At 34.2% G+C, this 18,213-nt stretch overlaps 1 protein-coding gene across 1 annotated transcript in view; it reads right to left on the bottom strand.

The window, feature by feature from the left end:
* The window catches only part of LOC113554717 (protein expanded), a 29,989-nt gene extending 12,319 nt beyond the window's left edge, over nt 1-17,670 (bottom strand). Inside the window, exons 1-2 of the mRNA XM_026958683.1 lie at nt 17,150-17,670; nt 499-667 (exon numbers count right to left, since the gene is read on the bottom strand). Of these exons, the coding sequence (XP_026814484.1) occupies nt 499-618 (120 nt within the window). The 5' untranslated portion in view covers nt 619-667; nt 17,150-17,670. The remainder of the gene's footprint in view (nt 1-498; nt 668-17,149) is intronic.
* Nucleotides 17,671-18,213: the final 543 nt, after the last annotated feature.

Genomic DNA, 18,213 nt, shown 5'->3' with positions numbered 1-18,213 from the left:
TATTATGTAGGTCGGTCGTATACTACAAAAAAAAAATATTTTCGTTTTTTTTATTGTTTTATATTCACGCACTCTGACAATATAATATTATTTATTCTATCGTGGATGTATCCGAATTCCATGCTGGTTTCCAGTGATCCAGTTATAACGTGTCTACCACAAAAACGCATATTGTTATATATTTTAGTGTTATACGCGCGTATAGGTATAAATAATATTATATTTTACGGTATGTACCTACTGTGGCGGCCTCATAAATCGTGTGAAACATATATGATATATTTATATAGGTACCATCATCACAGTCGAAATTCGCGGACTTAATAATATTTGGCCAGTAAACAATGTATAGAAAAATAAAAATATTTTCTCCTCTCTATCACACACAATATCACTCGGTACACTGTTGTCTCTCTTTCTCTCTCGTATTTAATCTTTTTTTCTTATTTTTCTTCTTCTTCTTCCCCACTGCCATCGTAGTCGTCATTTTACACTCACCTCGACAATGAAATACAATAATTGGCCAGTGAGCAGGTGGACGGCAGCGAACCGGTTTTGTTGGCTGGCAGGCGTTGAAACAGACAGTAGAGGGCCGCTCACTGTGCTGGCGCTCCGCATGCTAGCTCGTCCGACGCCTACATTTCGCGCGCCCACATAATATCTGCAACTGATTAACATGCATACATTATTACACGAGCGTAATCGACACGCCGCCGACTCCGGTACTGTCGGTATGGCGGGCAAGAAAAATGCATGAGTTTTCGTTGTACTTTGAACAATATATAAACACATCAACAGTTATTGCTTATTATATAGACAGTTAAGCAAAAATAATAAACTACATAATATCTCTTGTACAAAGGTCCGTATGACATCATCATAACTACGACATTCACGTAGCGCATATTCAAGTACTTACATTATATAGCGTAATAAAATGATAATATTAATATGCGGATACTGTGCCTATATAAAAAACTAGCTACGTTACCCGACTTCGGCCGTGTTATAATTAATCCACCTCTATCGATTTCCGTCTTATTTCAGTTGAAATGCATAAATATTATACAAATATAATTACAATGATTTTCTACTTCTTAATTCTTATGCGTCATGTACCCACCTAAATACGAACAAAAAACTGGAAACATATTCATCATATAATGATTAAATGCTTACGGTAAACCGATATTGGTACACGTCCTCGTGTGTTTATGTCAAAAATATGTCGATAACCAAGAAAGAAATCATAAAAGTAATCATTGTTATTGCGTTCAAAGTACTTATTTGATTTTAAGATTTATTATTTATTTTTTTTTAATTATATACTTGTAATATAATCTGTGATCAATTAAATGCAGCCAGTTAAATAAACAAAGAGTATTCGATTTTTATGATCCAAAACATAGTAATTCCTATATGTATGTCACCGCATAGCAACCTATAGGGGTTGAAAAGAAACTAATGACACCCCCCTACGATTTTCAAAGAATCTATTATATAATATATAATATATTATAACTGATTGAAAACGGTCCAGTAGTTTTTAAGTGTAAGAGGACAAACAGCGAAACATTAATGTACACACACACATATATATATATTATAGATTATAATAATATGCGCAACGTACAAATATTTGGACGCTTACGTACATTACTCCGTAACTCCGTTTGTGATTGCAGATAACCTACACCAACCTGCACGTGTACGAAAATAAAATTAATCGTTTTATCGTTATTCAGTGTTATTATACTTTTACACAATATACATAATATATCATGCAATATGTGTGTGTGTGTGTGCGTTGGAAAGCGTCAAACGATGATATGAGGAGTTAACTACATAATATTATTATAATATTCGCACATATTATTGTGTACAATAAATGAATGTTATGATAGATAGGTATATCGTATATTATTATATTTGTACGCATATTACACAACGGTATGATGTACGAAGCGCGGCAGACAGACATTGCCACGGCAGCGCGTTTTTATTTCCACGCGCACTGCCGCTTCCATCAAATAAAACGTAGGTATTTATACGTGTAGTCGGTACCCGGTGGTATGTGCACGAAGTGTATAGGTACCTACAATATTATGTACTACAAATACACGGGGTCCCGGGACGAAAATATGTCGGAACCGAATGTTTTCCGACATGATGAATTCTAGTTTATTAATTATATAGTTTACTCGATGTATATGTGTGTGTGTGTGTGTGTGTAATAGAATAAATTACACACAGTGTGTATAGTTTTCGTCGGTTCAAGGTCGGGGAGATGTATCTTGCCAGGAAAACGAGACCAAACCCCCGAACGCGCGCGCTCTCGGCAGCGCTGCACGGCAGTCTTGTCGAACGCGCCCGCTAATACACGATACACCTATATAATAATATAATATTTTTATAATGAACGCATCGGACCCCAAACAACGGCAGCGTCTCCGCCATACCCACATAATATGATATTACACTCGCTGTACGTACATAATATACACAATGATAATCTAACGCACATAATATACGCGGTCCAGCCACCGGGCATACCCGCAGCGCACGAGCCGTGTTCGCTGGAAACGGACGAAATCCAAAAAAAAAAAAATAAAATAAAATAAAATTACGAATTCCCTCGGAAAAAAAAACCGTTGTTTACCCGCGCGTTGTGTACGTACCTGTGTAATACGATGTGTATACGACGTGCATCATACACCTAACCCGTCCGTTTCTCTGGCACATTATTATATATCTACACCCGCGTGTGTAATGAAACTGGTCGTCAACAAATCTCCGAAAAAATTTCATTACACACAGCGACGGCCGTATTATAATAATACTCGGCGTCCAGTAATAATAATATTATAATATATACGCAGCGCTGACCAACTACCATATAATTATAACGACTTTACATTATATTATATATTATATAGCTACACTACAAACATTACAAATATACATACCTATATAATAGCCTATAGGTACCTACAATGTTATTATTTTATTAATTTATTACAGGTTTTTTTTTTTTTATTTTATTTTTTTTTATTTTTTAACTCGTTGCGGAATCTTTAAGTTAATGGCCGCCTGAATATTTGGTGATTTACGTGTGGCACGACAGCGATCTTGCGCTAATCGCAGAGATATTAACACGAATTCGAGCCACGCTAAACGATGCTAATATTCTTGGATGAATGACCGCTTGGAATTTTCAACATATATACATACGTACCGTGCTTTTTCTCCACACGGCGAATCGTCGTCGTCCGCGCTGCGGTGCAGTGTAATAATATTATGTTAATTACATTATTTATACGTACTACATTTTATTCCCTGCAATAATATACTGCACAGCTCGTAGCTTACAGACTACAGTAGGTACTCATCTATATCAAACACTTTTTTTTTGAAATTCCTAACTGACGTTTATTACATGTATTATAATAGTACCTAAATTGTTTTTTAAATACGTAACATTATTAATGAATAACGTACGTTTCGATCGCGTTGAAAAAGACAATTTATTTTGATTTTAGCAATATTACAGTTCATTATAACAAAACACATGCATCATTAGAAACAGCATATACACAACATAATATTTATCTGCGATATGTACAAAAAAAATATCTTTATCTTTTTATTTACATTACTGCAGGTTTTTACAACTCTGCTTCGGCGGGATACATTTTGGAATGCATCAGATGGTAGGTACAGTGATTTGCCTGCAATGCGAAATCAGAACTATGCTCAAGACCACCGCCGTACGCATAGTAAGCAATAATTACCAATTTTTTTTTTCTCATAAACACAGTATGTTATGTGTCACGCATCAATGTATATATAAACGTGCAATTAAAAATTTCAAAAAAAATTGAAATTTTACGTAAGATTATTACGATTATATATAATATATATATATAGTAGGCGAATGACTGTTTTTCCATAAAATATTTTAATATAATAATTATATATCCCATGATAAACGATTAAATAAAAACGAAAGTAAACCCGTATAATATGATATATATATATATATATATAAAATAATAATTAATAACTAATAAAAAATACTAAAAAACTAATATGACTGGCTAATTTACACGACTACATTATGTTGATGTTATTATGTGATCGACCACTATTATACGTAGTATAACTGCTACCGCAGCTACTGTGAGCTACAGCATTCATGCCGACCAATTATGTAGTATCGAAATGCGCGCTCCGTAATAGCTGTTATTAAAATACCATAAAAATTGTTACATTTTTTCCTACTCGAACCGAAATCGTTTTTATTTCTTATTTTTATCTATCTCAGAGTATGCGTGGTGTATAATACACACTATGACAATGAAAAAAAAATCACAGCTAGACAACATCGCCGAGTTGTCGCCACAGTGACGGACGTCTTTATGTCCGTACAATGGTCCACGTGTGTATATTATATAGAGATTATATTATAGGTAGGTACACACATAATATTATTATACTTGGTTTATAGTGCGTATAATATAGTGTTAAAATACGCACTAGCTGTCGTATCCGGTCAAGGAACGTGGTTATTATTATTTTCGGCTAATTATTATTATTAATGTGACGACCGACCGCCGCGGACGAAGGGTCGGGACGACGGGAGACCTATATATTATATTATAATGCGTGCGTATAATATATTGCTGCGAGATCTTTGTTCGTTTACTTGTGGAATGTATCATGTAGGTGTTTACTGTATATATATATATATAATATGATTTACGTATATGATGATACTAGTGTAATAACACAATGTTAAGCCGCTGAACACTCGAGATCGTTGAGCTTAACCGGTCGAGTCGTACTAGGTACTATATAATACTAGGTCTGGGTGATTCTTTTGACTGCAGTGAACACTCATTATATCGTGAAGTATTAAAGTTTTTGAAGTACGCTTAATACATGATTTGTAGTCATCAAGAAAAAATATTTTTTTTAATCATATATTTTACTAATTCTAATAATGATCAATGTTATGATGCATTGTTAAGGTTCTTTACTCTTTCGAGCTAAAATATATACATTTATAATTTCATATACCGTGATAGAATTTTTTTGTAGACAATTTCTGTACATAAAAATTAAATTTCAAACGAGTATTGTTCATAAGGAAGTTAAAAGTTTTTTAAGTTTACATGAACTGCGTGCATCTCATTGTATAATATATAGCAAACGATATTTTTCGTGGTACTCCTGGTTCACTCCGTCGCTTCATCCACACTACACTGTACTATAGTATTATTATACACGTCACACACCCTGCGCACACGAATACGATGACGTAGTATATATTATATTATATACGTGTGATTTTTAGAGTACGATAATACTTCATTTTAGGATATAATAATATATAAATGTGTGTCTGTATGTGTGTGTGTGTGTGCATTACTTCGATTTTAAATAACTAACCCTCATCTCTTCCCGCCTATAAAAACAATTTGACTAGGGGCACGTCTACTGTCCCGTATGTAAAACGATCGCCTCTGGAATGACCGCGTATGTACCCTAAAGGATCCACTCGAAAGAGGTATTACACTGCAGGTATGTGTGTATATATGTATGTACGCACGCCATTGTTACGATATATTATAATATTATCGTGTGTATATACGACAAACGTGATAATATAATATGTATATACATACATATATTATCGATAATGTCTCTACGACTCTACATAATATAACCTATAGGTTATAACCGGTGAGCACTGTGCATGTATACAATATACGTATACATATATATATATATATATATATAAACGCACACAGATACCTCAATATTATGTATTTATGTACCACCGCGGTCCGAGGAATTCCGTTATTCTAGAACTAATTTTTTTTATCCGCGGCGGCCGGTGATGATGCAACGCTCGTATTATTATTATTATTATTATTATTATATGTACACACGCTTATAATATATACACGTCAAAAGGCGACCGGATAGGTTTATACGTATACGTTATAATATTATATGTACGCACACACACACACACAAACACTGTAACCGCTGACCGACAACAATAAATTATCATTAAGTATTCCGGGCATGTCATCTTTACACGCGAATCCGTAGTACCTATATACATATATATATATATATAAAATACCGCGACTATAATAATAATATAATACGATCGCTGGCGACCGACCTTAAGCGCGTTTCGTGGCCGTCCGCGGTGCAGCGATAGATACAGTACGATGGTGGATCATGGATGTAATAAGTATACGCTCAGCCGATCGAGTGTAGTAGAAAAAAAAAAAATAATGATCGTCTCGTCGTCGATATCGGGTTTATCAATAATAACCCATTGTCACGTTTTGTTTTGTTTCGTATTTTGTATTATTTATTTATTTTTTTTTTTTTTTTGTATTATTTTTATTGTGTCCAGGAAGTGTCTGAATACTAATCACGTGGAGTTAACTATATACATACTTCGGGAGAAAGTAAAACACCGGCATTTCACAAATTCCATCGTTTAACCGACACACACATACGCAATCTCGATTATAAATATTATAATATCATATATTTTATATAGGTACAATATATTTGCAACCATGATCGGATATAATGATGACATATCATTAGTATTCTAGTATTCATAATAATACAACATAAGTAATCATATGCAAACGATGATTTTTTTTTTTTTTGAAAAAAAAGCTTTTTGTCGTACATTTTTTTTAATAATATAATTAACATGGTTGGTATGATTTAAACAATTATCACTTTACTATATACATATTATTGTAAGAATTTAAGATAATAAAATAATTCATTTTTACTATTTCCAGTAACTTTTTTAACTTGGGCATGAGACGGGCATAGCTATAGATAGACTGTATACGAAAACAACCCCGGTAAGACACACTTACTGTGTATTTTAAGCTTTTAAACGCGAATAATGGAGACTATTAGAGAAATGTTTAATGCCTATAAGATCTGTATAACACATATGATAAATTACACTGGCCCTTGTAAATGATGATGTATAAATAGGCCATATTACACGGGCGTCTGGGGGGTTGGCAAGACGGTACATTTGCTCCTACCCGGACTTCAAGTATAATTTTTAAAATTTTAACATTTATTATTTTTAAAATAAATATTTCATCAATATTTGACTTCTTAATTATTTTTTAATGTTTATTGTTGCATTGATTTTGTAGCTTACTAAGAATCAACATTTTTTTCAATGCGTTTTTTGATTTTATTTTATCATGATGCCCTTCGCTGATAAATATCCCGCAAGCATCCATTGGCTGTAAGCATAGCTGTTAGTTTCATACAGATCCCTTTTAATAGGAATAATGTAATTCGATGCGAGAGACTTAACCGCATTGCGTTGTGGTGCGCATTTAATTTGAATAAACATAATATATAATATACATTATACACGTTGTATTTAATATTATTAATTATTATTATATTCAGTTCTTCGCGTTTTCCGATTATTCTTAATGTATCGAGTTACTCGATTGATTTTTGATATAAATGCATTTGGTTTGTATATTGCTTTAGACTTGCAGTAGCTGTATTTCTATGATATATATTACGCGAATGATAATAATATATTTATTAACCGTTTTGACAAAAAAAAAACTCGTTGTACTCTTACACTGGTACGGGGCATTACTCATGCATGCATGAACGGGTGTATCGATTCGGTAGTTCTACGAAAAACACGTGAGGAAATTATCATAAATATTTACATTTTACATTGTAGTCTATAAGGAAGTACTAGCACGCCAAGCCGAACGCAATCCTCTGTTAAGTTTCGTTATCGTTAAAAGGAAACCGTTCCCACTTTCCCAGCAGAGCAGTATTATTGATATAAGTGGGCAGGTATATTATATTGCAAAAACTCGAAAGCGCGTGGTGAGTCCCAAGACACGTCACCGATGCCACGTAATCGAACCTTAATATATTTTATTGTAAATTTCAACAGCTGAAACGAATGACACTGTTGTGTTTATACAACAAATGTAAATATGTGAATTCTGTACACGGGTTTCAAATTCTTAATCAGTGATACGAATAAATTCTCACGCTCTCAAACGTAAATATTTTTTGTTTGGTATTGGTGTATAAAAACCGTTTGGGTGGCAATATAATAATATTATTAAAGTGTCGTTTTCTAAACGAGTACAAAATACAAACTTAGACAGTATACATAACAAACTTGTACGAATATTTACCATTACCGTAAACGCGAAAATGAAAAATAATTTTTTGACTTTAATAAAAAATTTGTACGACTTCGGATCGCTACTATTCATTAACACTTTCATTATGTTATTCATTAACTCGTCGTTTGTATTTTATGGAAATAGTGACTTTTTAATGTACGATTTAACTCGTTTCCAATTTATTCGAAATGCATCACTTATTGCAAAATGCACAGTATTTTTTCCTATCCGATATACAGATTAGGTTATTATTTGTTAATACATACTATAGTATTATTACTATACTATTTATCAGTTTAAATTTGAATAGTTTAAAAGTAATATAACTGCATATAATATATATATATATATATAATCTATATCATTTAGACTATTTGGTGTGTTGAGAAGCATATTTTTCGTCTTTTCGATATTGTACTTACGTATCGTATTTTTTATGTCACCGAAATCCGCGGTATAACGAACGGAAAAGCAATTATTAAAATCAAATATGTATATTAGCAATTAGCCTTCAATATCAGCTTATATAATACATAATATAATGATTCTCCGTTAAGTGTTATGCGATCATTGCGCCTAATGGCTACGCGTAAGGCAAAACGCTCAAACATACCTATATATACCTTCACATATAATTTATAATATATAATGTGTATGGACTACACCATTTATTTATATTATACTTAATAAACACGCGCATGTATCTTCCACTTGACCAAGGCGCCATCGACTCGACGGATATTTCCAACTAATATTATTGATGTATATAACGCATAATGTACCTATATCATTTACTTTCTAGTATATTCACGTCGCATACGACATTCCGATTTGACACATTAAATCTATAACCATGGCCCGTATAGTGTGTTTGAATCGATAGGACCACGATTCGACACATCGAATCAATTAATTTACACGGAAGTTTCTTCCACGTAAATATTGTGATAGGATATATTTTGATCCTCGGGGCTTGTTATTAATCAAAAGATTTGGATCGTAAATCGAATGCAGACTATAAACGTACATTGATTATACATGAGACGCGTTTGGTCCATCGTTGTATTAAACCATTTATTTTACTAATTAATTCCTTCGGTAAAATTTGAATAGTAAGGAAATAATAATATACAATTTAGAAATTAGATCAATATTAGTGTTTTTTTCTCAGTTATAGGTGAATATCTAATTATTTATTATTATATTAAAAATGACAACACCTAATATAAATATACTTATAATATTATTAAAAAATAATCAATAATAAAATGTTTGAAAAATGTACTACTTAATATAATATTATAAGATTCGACGTTAATTGTAAAATTTGAGTTATTTTATTTTTAATTATTTGTAATCTTATTTGTATTAGGTATTGTCGTTTTCGTAAAATTCTTTTAAAAATTTAATAACTAGAAATATAATTTCCTAAATTGACATTGACTAAAAAATGAACCAATACTAAAATGATTTTAATTGCTGAAGTATCAAACTTTGTATAGCTAGGCACCCTGCAGAGGCTAAAATATGTACTATATCTTGAGAATGCCTCACCCATACGTGTAGTCACTATCTAAATAGTGCACAATATAGAAAATTCGCGTTCAACAAAATCCATTTTAAATTATTGTAGCGGTTAACTTTAATATTAAAGTTATTATACCATAATAACTTAAATGTAAGAATTGACTAGGGTATATTATGTGATTGTATATATATATATATATAATTTTAAAGCGAATTATGAGTATTTAAAAGTGATATATGTTACATAGCTATAATTTACTTTTAAATGAAAGCCTATACGATGTCCTAAGATATTCTTACTTTTAAGTTTGATAATAAGAAAATTAACTGAAATATTCAAGCTAACGAGTAACGACATAAAATGAATTCACTCAATATAAATTGTACCATGTACTAATTGCACTAACACACTGCACTTAGTAAGGCGGAGACGACATATGCGGCGTCCTCTTTATATTTTCAGTGACTAAACGTTCGTTAACTCAATGTTATGATGGAGGACCGTTCGTTTACCCGCGAGTTCGTATTAGACGCGTCCAAGCGCCGGTTTAAGGTATGGGTGTTTGCATCATACAAGCTCGTTTTAATTTGCAAACCGGACGAAAAAAAATATATTTCTATAACGATGATATCGTAGTTCTATGGCGTAGGTCGAATATCTCTTAGGAACCGTTCACACTTTTCGAATTTCTCCGACAAATTCGTTTACGGCTGCAATAATAAAATGCCTACAAAATACTTTTACATCGCATTAACTTCTGTAAACACAACTATACATACTTGCGCGATATTTTAAATTATATTATTGTACAGATAACGGACGCTGTGTGCACTTGTACCATGTACCTATTTATCGAGTATACACAACGAAAATATACAAATACACGAGTAATATACATCGCGCGTACCGCTGTTGAATAAAAATTATTGTTACCTATTCGTTCTTTCCAAGTATGCGCGCGCGTAATATACGCGTCTCCGGCCGACTCGAACGTACCCGTATATATTTCCCCCCCGTACCGGACCGAACCGGTTCTTCGCGCGCGATCGCGGTTAAAATGTAATTCAACGCCGTTGTTTTCGTATATTATTGTTGTTGTGTGTACGATCATTCTTCGATTTATCTACCCCGCGTGGAATGTTATTGTGTGTGTGTGTGTGTGTGTGTATTTGATTAATTATTGGCACGACTTTTTGACTTTTGTCTTTTGATTTCATATATTATTGTTACGCCTACGCACCTAACAACCTAGTGCGTAGACGATGTGTACGCGTACAATTATATTCGTCGTCGTATACGCGCGTGTAGATAGACCGTGATTTTTGTGGTAAAAAAAAAATTAAAAAACACGTCTCCACGGTTCTTGCCCCTCGTCTCGCCGCGTCTGCCGGTAAAGTCCCGAAGAAAATACAAAAACCTCTTGTGTGTGTGTGTGTGTGTGTCGCGGATAGGGTGGGGGGAGGGTTATAGTTAGTAGCGCATACACTATCTTACACGTATAACAGCCACCGGTGGTATAATAATAATAATGATCGCCTCGGGAGAGGAGATGAGCGCGTTCGGAAAACAAAAAAAAAAAATTATTAATAATAAAATCTGAAGAAAAAAACGTATATATATATATTATATTATATAGTTGTAGGTACCTTCCACTGCAGCGGGTATCATATATATGTGCGTGCGTGCGTGCGTGCGTGCGCGCGTGTGTGTGCGTATTATTATTATATGTTTATATCAGATCGACGACGATTGCGTTGTTTGATCAGAATATGTGTGTGTGTATAAACACACGGTGCGAGAGTGAGAGACTTAGTATGAGCGAGGAACGGGTGGGGCCGTCGCGGGGGAGAGGGGTTGGCGGTTGCGGTCGCGGGGGTGTAGAGGGGGGCGGGGTCACGAGCCGACGACATTCCTACGCCGCTTTGGAGGGAGCGATCCGGCCCTGGAATGCGGTCGACCTTTTTCCCGCCCGTCTACACACGCACACAGATACACACACACACACGCCTGCACTCACGCCGGATCCCCAGAGACCAGGTGCGTGACCAGGTGCCGACTATACAATACCTATACATACACACGCGGACACGCGTAAATACACGCACTCAAACGCGAATATGTATGTGTGTGCACCGTAAACGCGATGTATGATGTACGCGAAAGCTGCGCGCGTGTGTGTGTGTGTGTACAATATAATCTTTATATGAAAAATTGTTTAAATCGCAGCGCAGAAAAAATTCGCCGCATCGCGTGTTGATGACGTAAACCGAAATCGATTCGGAGACGGCGGCGGGTACAACCCGGTGGCATTATACGCACAGGTGTATTTTAAGTGCACGATAGTGGATAATAACATTACAATATGATCCATTATACTCGCAGGTCATATTATACGATATAAAAAAGTTGATAAGTCCGCGGTCTGTCGAGTAAAGGCCGTCGTAGTATAGTACACAGCTATTATACCTACAGATTGTCATCTATCCGCAGTACAGTATTATACATTTGATACCACCTATAGTCGTGTCTCACTGTCTCACGTAGTCGCGCGTGTGTAAATCTGCAACATTTTGACAAGTAATCTTCCAACGTTTACTTTAATAATATAATGTTCGTATCTTATTATCTGCCCGAAGTAAATAGAAAAAAAACAGCAATAACTACTTAACGAAAACACAATCCTCCCGCTCCCGAAACACGAAAAACGTTTTTATTTTAACTGAAAATTTCAGTACCATTTTACCCAGTTGTTAGGATGCACTGGATTCCAATCTTATAAACTTACTTTAAGTATCCCATAATAATAATATCAATTTTATTATTTCGACCAAGAAAAAACACCTCGATGAAATTCCTGAAATTCTCAAATATATTCAACTATGATTATTACGACGGTCGTTAATAATTTGGACACCATCTAATTGGCCGAGGTTATCTCAACATTTAAAAAATCTACAAAATACAAAGGATTCGGCTCATTAGAAATACATAAAAAGTTTGCTCTTGTCACGTATGACCCACTGTAATAAGTGAACTGCTTAAAAAATGATAACTTTTCAGTTATTTTGTTTTATTAAACGTCATTAAATGAAAGTATCCCGTAATATTATAGTCGCTACTAATGAATCTCTTATTAAATTATTTACTGATAAATGACTATAAGCATTAATAGCTATTCTTTATATACCAAACTTAACAAACTGTGTATTTGTCTACGCGTTAATCGTGGATGCCGTAGAAAAAATGTCGAACGGATACAAACAAAATATGTTACCTAAATACCTAATAATTTATTAATAAACATACATTTTGTATGAAAAATGTTAGCTAATGCAATAAAAATGTAGAATATTTAAAAACTCAGAATTCTTGATTTCGTGCATAGGTAGGTACAAACTAAGAAACATTTAAACCTACCTAACGAAAAATAACCTTAACTCTTATTGTATATAGACATAAACATTTAAAATTGAAATACCAATTGATTACTATTACAATTAAATATGTTTTGTGAAGTTGTATAACTTAAATAATTTTTAGTTCATATGATGAATTTTTTTCTCAATGAGCTATATTTAAGTGCAGAAAAATATGTACTTCAAAATAGTGTTGTTTTTTACAGTCGCTTGATGGAGCGACACGTTACACCAGCGCATTAGGACACAAGGTTTGGTTAAAAAGTCTAAACTATAGGATTCTAAATATGCATGTACATGGTATATCGTGATATCAAAAAAAAAATTTACGGCGAGAAGGGGGTGCTGGGGGTTTCCGCTTTCCCTCAGGAATTGATTATTTAGTAAATAAAAATAAAAAGCTTGATTTAATTTTATAATTTGAGTATATTTATTCATATAAATATTTAATGTAATATATTTTTCACTTCCACCCCCCAAAAAAATAAGTTGTAAATACGCCACCAAAAAAAAGCATAGCTAGTATATTTAAGCATTTGTATTCGCTATAGGTATCAAGTACTCAGTATAATGTAAATTTATATTATATATATATGTTCCGTTATAGGTCATTAATTAGTTTTAATAATATATATAATACTATTGTAGGTATTTAGTATACTATTTATGTATATATAATTACATTATTATATCTTAAAAATGCTAACTCTCGTTAGACTAATAATGCCAAACAATCAATTGTCTAATGTCGTTAACACTTACCGATGTTATTTTTTATTGTTTCGTAAATGAAATTTAAAATACTATATAGGTATTAATAGCGTTTATAAAATGAATTATGGTGACAGAACCGCAGAACAAATGTTTAAAATCCCGACGGCGCAAAAGTTGATCAATATTACTATAGTACGACGATGTAATCTGTAGCGGCGACTCAGCGTCGGCTATATTCATTTTTTATTTTTTATTTATTTATTGTTAATCGCGCATGCACCAGAAGTATTACTCGTATCGTGTGTCGAATTCTGTGGACGTTAATGTTAAGTAAACAATTTTTTTCAGCTATCCATTTTTAGAGACAGTATGTCCCATGGGTCACTCGCTCTTATATGTATAATATATATATATTAAATATGGTATTTCTATGCGAATGAGCAAAAGAAAAAAATCACAGTATACATTATACGGTTCTCGGTAAATTATTACACATTTTTTTTTTTTTTTTGTCAACAGCGACAAAAACGGTTTTGCAGTCTTTTACATTATAATATTAAACAACATAATATACTACTTTATGTACTATATAGCTAATAATATATAAAATATCGTGTACGAATGGCCTTGAAAAATCGATGCTATCCAACGAGGGGCATTATAACAATGTTAAATCGGTTAATAAATCCGAAAAGTGACATAATATGAATATGACGCTAATTTCGGTATAGCCAAAAGGCTCAAAATAATGTTATGTTTGCATGCGTTATACTATTGTAACATACTACCTACCATTATATAAAAACCAACAAACCATAGGGCACGTGGCTAATTAGCTATTCTGGAAGAGCAAAAACGGATTTATGAGACTACCGTACTACGCGATGACAACAACGCGTTGTTTTCCTTTTTTTTATTTATATCATATATGATATACATAACATGTTATATCCATCTTAAGTGCATATAAAAACACGTAGAAATGTGAGTGTGTGTGTAATGTGTAAGTACTATGTGTATAGTGTATAGTGTTATAGTAGCTGATTATGACTATATACTACATAGACCTGTCACCACCACTCTCGTCAAGTTTTACATTATCAATGATTCTGTATATATTTGTATATTTACGTTTTTGAGTTGATATACTTCAAGCGAACGAAGATTCGTCGTAAAAAAACAATAGGATAACATTTGAATTATTGTATTGTAAGCTCGTGATAGAATCATGTGATTTCATTTTTTGATACATAATGAAAAACAAATCGTTAAATTAATCGTATAAACCTATCATTATGATGTGAATGAAAAAAAATTATTATTATAAAACAGATTTTACATTACCCCATTAACGCATTCATACACAATATATTGTAAATTATTATGAATCGTATAAATGTGAGTATATTATACATTTTTCGTGGTTACAACAGGGTGTACGGGGCAGCAATAATGGGTGGTGGTGGAGGCGGTAACATGCTCATACATAACTGCGTGCAACAACCAGCTCGCGATAAGGAGAGATGCAGACCATAAATCTCCATCAGATCGAGTTACCACAATTTACTGCCAAAACAGGTATTCGTGTTGAATAACTATTTTTCCGTCGTCGGACCACGCGAAGCATCCGTCGAGAAACGACCTCTGAGAGGCGCGACGACGGTCGTTAAATTTTGGGATTTGGGAGTCTCCAACGCGTTTCTTATATTACAACAACTATAAAACGAAACCCATTTATTACCGGTGGTATTTTCTTGTGTTTTTAACTGCAGGCTTTCGAAAATATTTTATACGGCGTGTAGGACGTACGCAGCAATGCAGGTACACAATGCGTGCACGGACGGGGTGACGGTGCGGGCCACGCACTACAAGCCCGTCGGTCCGCAGAAGTATAATAATATTAACAATATATAATAATAATAACAATATTATTATAATTATTATGAACATTTTGATTTCGCTAAGTTGTACGGCGCATATACGGTTTAAAGTGTGTTATAGGTACGTCTTATACCTTGAGGTACCTCCGCGTATTATATCGGCAATCGATATCGCTATCCGCTGAATTCCAAACCCTTTACACTGTCACGGAGAAAACATACAATATAATAATATATAATATTAATTTATACTCTCAAAAATAGTTTCAAACCCGCGAGCTCGTTTCCCGTGTATATAATATTATAATAATAATATTATGATAATATTTTAGAAAATATATCTGTTAATAACACCACATGCGTGCACACACACATTTTTATATTCTCGTACACGCGCGCTACATTATATACACTTCTACTATACACACACTCACGCGCGGCGCCAATGGATATTGTATTTGTGTGCGTATAATATAAAGTGAGAGTTGACACCTTGTTATTGAGATTCCGACGTGTGTTTGATATTATATATATATATATATATATGTGTGTGTGTGTGTGTATGTGTATGGAAACGAGTTTATCTCTTTTATGGATTTTGACATTTTGTTCGCAAATGGGCCTACTAGTTCGGACTGACGACGTTTTTAAAAATGCTATAACATTAATGATGTATAAACACTATAGGTACTACCTACGGTAAAAGCGTCATATTATTATGTTATTATGCTGCTTCTAACAACAATATAATATACCCGACGACACAAAACATTTTTCCGGAGTTCGTAGAAATAGGAAGACGTACGTGTATATTCCATTGACATCGACCCTATCCAGTTTCCTATACCGCAGGTACCGAAAAAAAAAATACCATTATAATGTCAACGGCGTCGTGTATGTTTGTTATATTAGGTACGTCTCGTCGTTTTCGTTGCAGGCTTACACACAACACACGCATTAATACATGTATCATACACAATAATCACTTACAATAAGCACGCTCGAGTGTCGGGTACAAAAGACGGTTTTTGAAAAACAAGATTTATTTAAGTCTCGAAGAAGAGGTTGGAAACGCAATACGCGTCTGTTTTCCTGAGGCCGCAGGTACTTATATAATATCATGACAACGATATTATGATATGCAGAAAACGTACGGTGACAAACGTAGTTATTCCGTCAATTAAATTCGTCCTGCTCGTTTGTACGCGTGTTCACCGAAAACACAACAACGCGTGTATATAACACGTAAGTTGTATATGTGTAATGTAATATACTAATATATATTATACACAGTTTATTTATTTTTGTGCTTCGCAGTCAATGAAGAAAGGGGGTTCACTCGGACCAGCCCCAAGCCCTATATTGTATTCTTACCTTCATGTGGGTCCTTCAGTGACGGGGATGATTTCGACGTCGACCGCGATCGTCATCGTCGTCGTCCTGCATCATCGCAGCAATCGGTTATCACGTCATACAAGACAATGACGTGAATACCGGTAGGTAGGTGCGCACCACTGTGCTTGTCAATAAAACGGTTTTCTCGCGCACTTGTCGGAGCAAAAAACGAAAAATGAAATGAAAAACAAAAATAAAAACCGGAACACGCGGCACTACAATCTCGTACGTGCGTATTTATAATTATATATTAATAAATCGGTCAGGCGTAAAAAAACTCGGAAAACGTCGTCACTGATGGGTATTGGGCGGCGGCGGGTACAACAGGGATCGAGAGGAAATGGGCGCGAAACAGCAAAATATGGCGACGGTGGAGCGGAACGATGCGGATGACTGATACAACGCGAGAAGCTAATGTTTCTGCGACCACGGCGAGCGGTCGTCTGGTGCGCGCACCGAACTGGACGGACGGGCTCGGCGTTGCCCGATGACGAGGTGATGGTGGTGGTGTTCAACGAGGTGGCGGTGGCTGCGGTGGTTGTAGAGTAGGAGGATGACGACGACGACTACAACTACTACGACCGGTACCAAACAAAACTGAAACCGAACAACTATAATAATACGCGACGACGACTATGCGTATATTATACCCATACGACTGACCGATGGTCCTGTCAGTGGCGGTTATGTCGTTGCTACATCAGAGGTTCTCAGAATGGATTTAACTGTCGGACATTGTGCTCGGGACACCGTCTCCTGCGGTATGCCTATAGGTTTGTGCATTACTTACATATCATTGATTTCTTATCGTGTATTTATAATTATAAAATATAATAAATACTAGCATAGTATTTATAAGGATTGTCCTGTATAGGTACAAACTTTTTTAGAACTAAGCCGTAAAGCAGAATGCAGAGTATTATTTTTTAATTGTTGATATATTTCATAAATCAAATTTCGAACAAGTAGTTTTGAATAATTACATTTTTTTATAATAATCTAACCTCTAACCTACTAGGGAGTAGTATTTATAATAATAATTT

This window comes from Rhopalosiphum maidis, chromosome 1 (genome assembly GCF_003676215.2).
Source record: "Rhopalosiphum maidis isolate BTI-1 chromosome 1, ASM367621v3, whole genome shotgun sequence".
Taxonomy (NCBI): domain Eukaryota; kingdom Metazoa; phylum Arthropoda; class Insecta; order Hemiptera; family Aphididae; genus Rhopalosiphum; species Rhopalosiphum maidis.
This window is presented reverse-complemented; position numbering and strand designations above follow the sequence as displayed.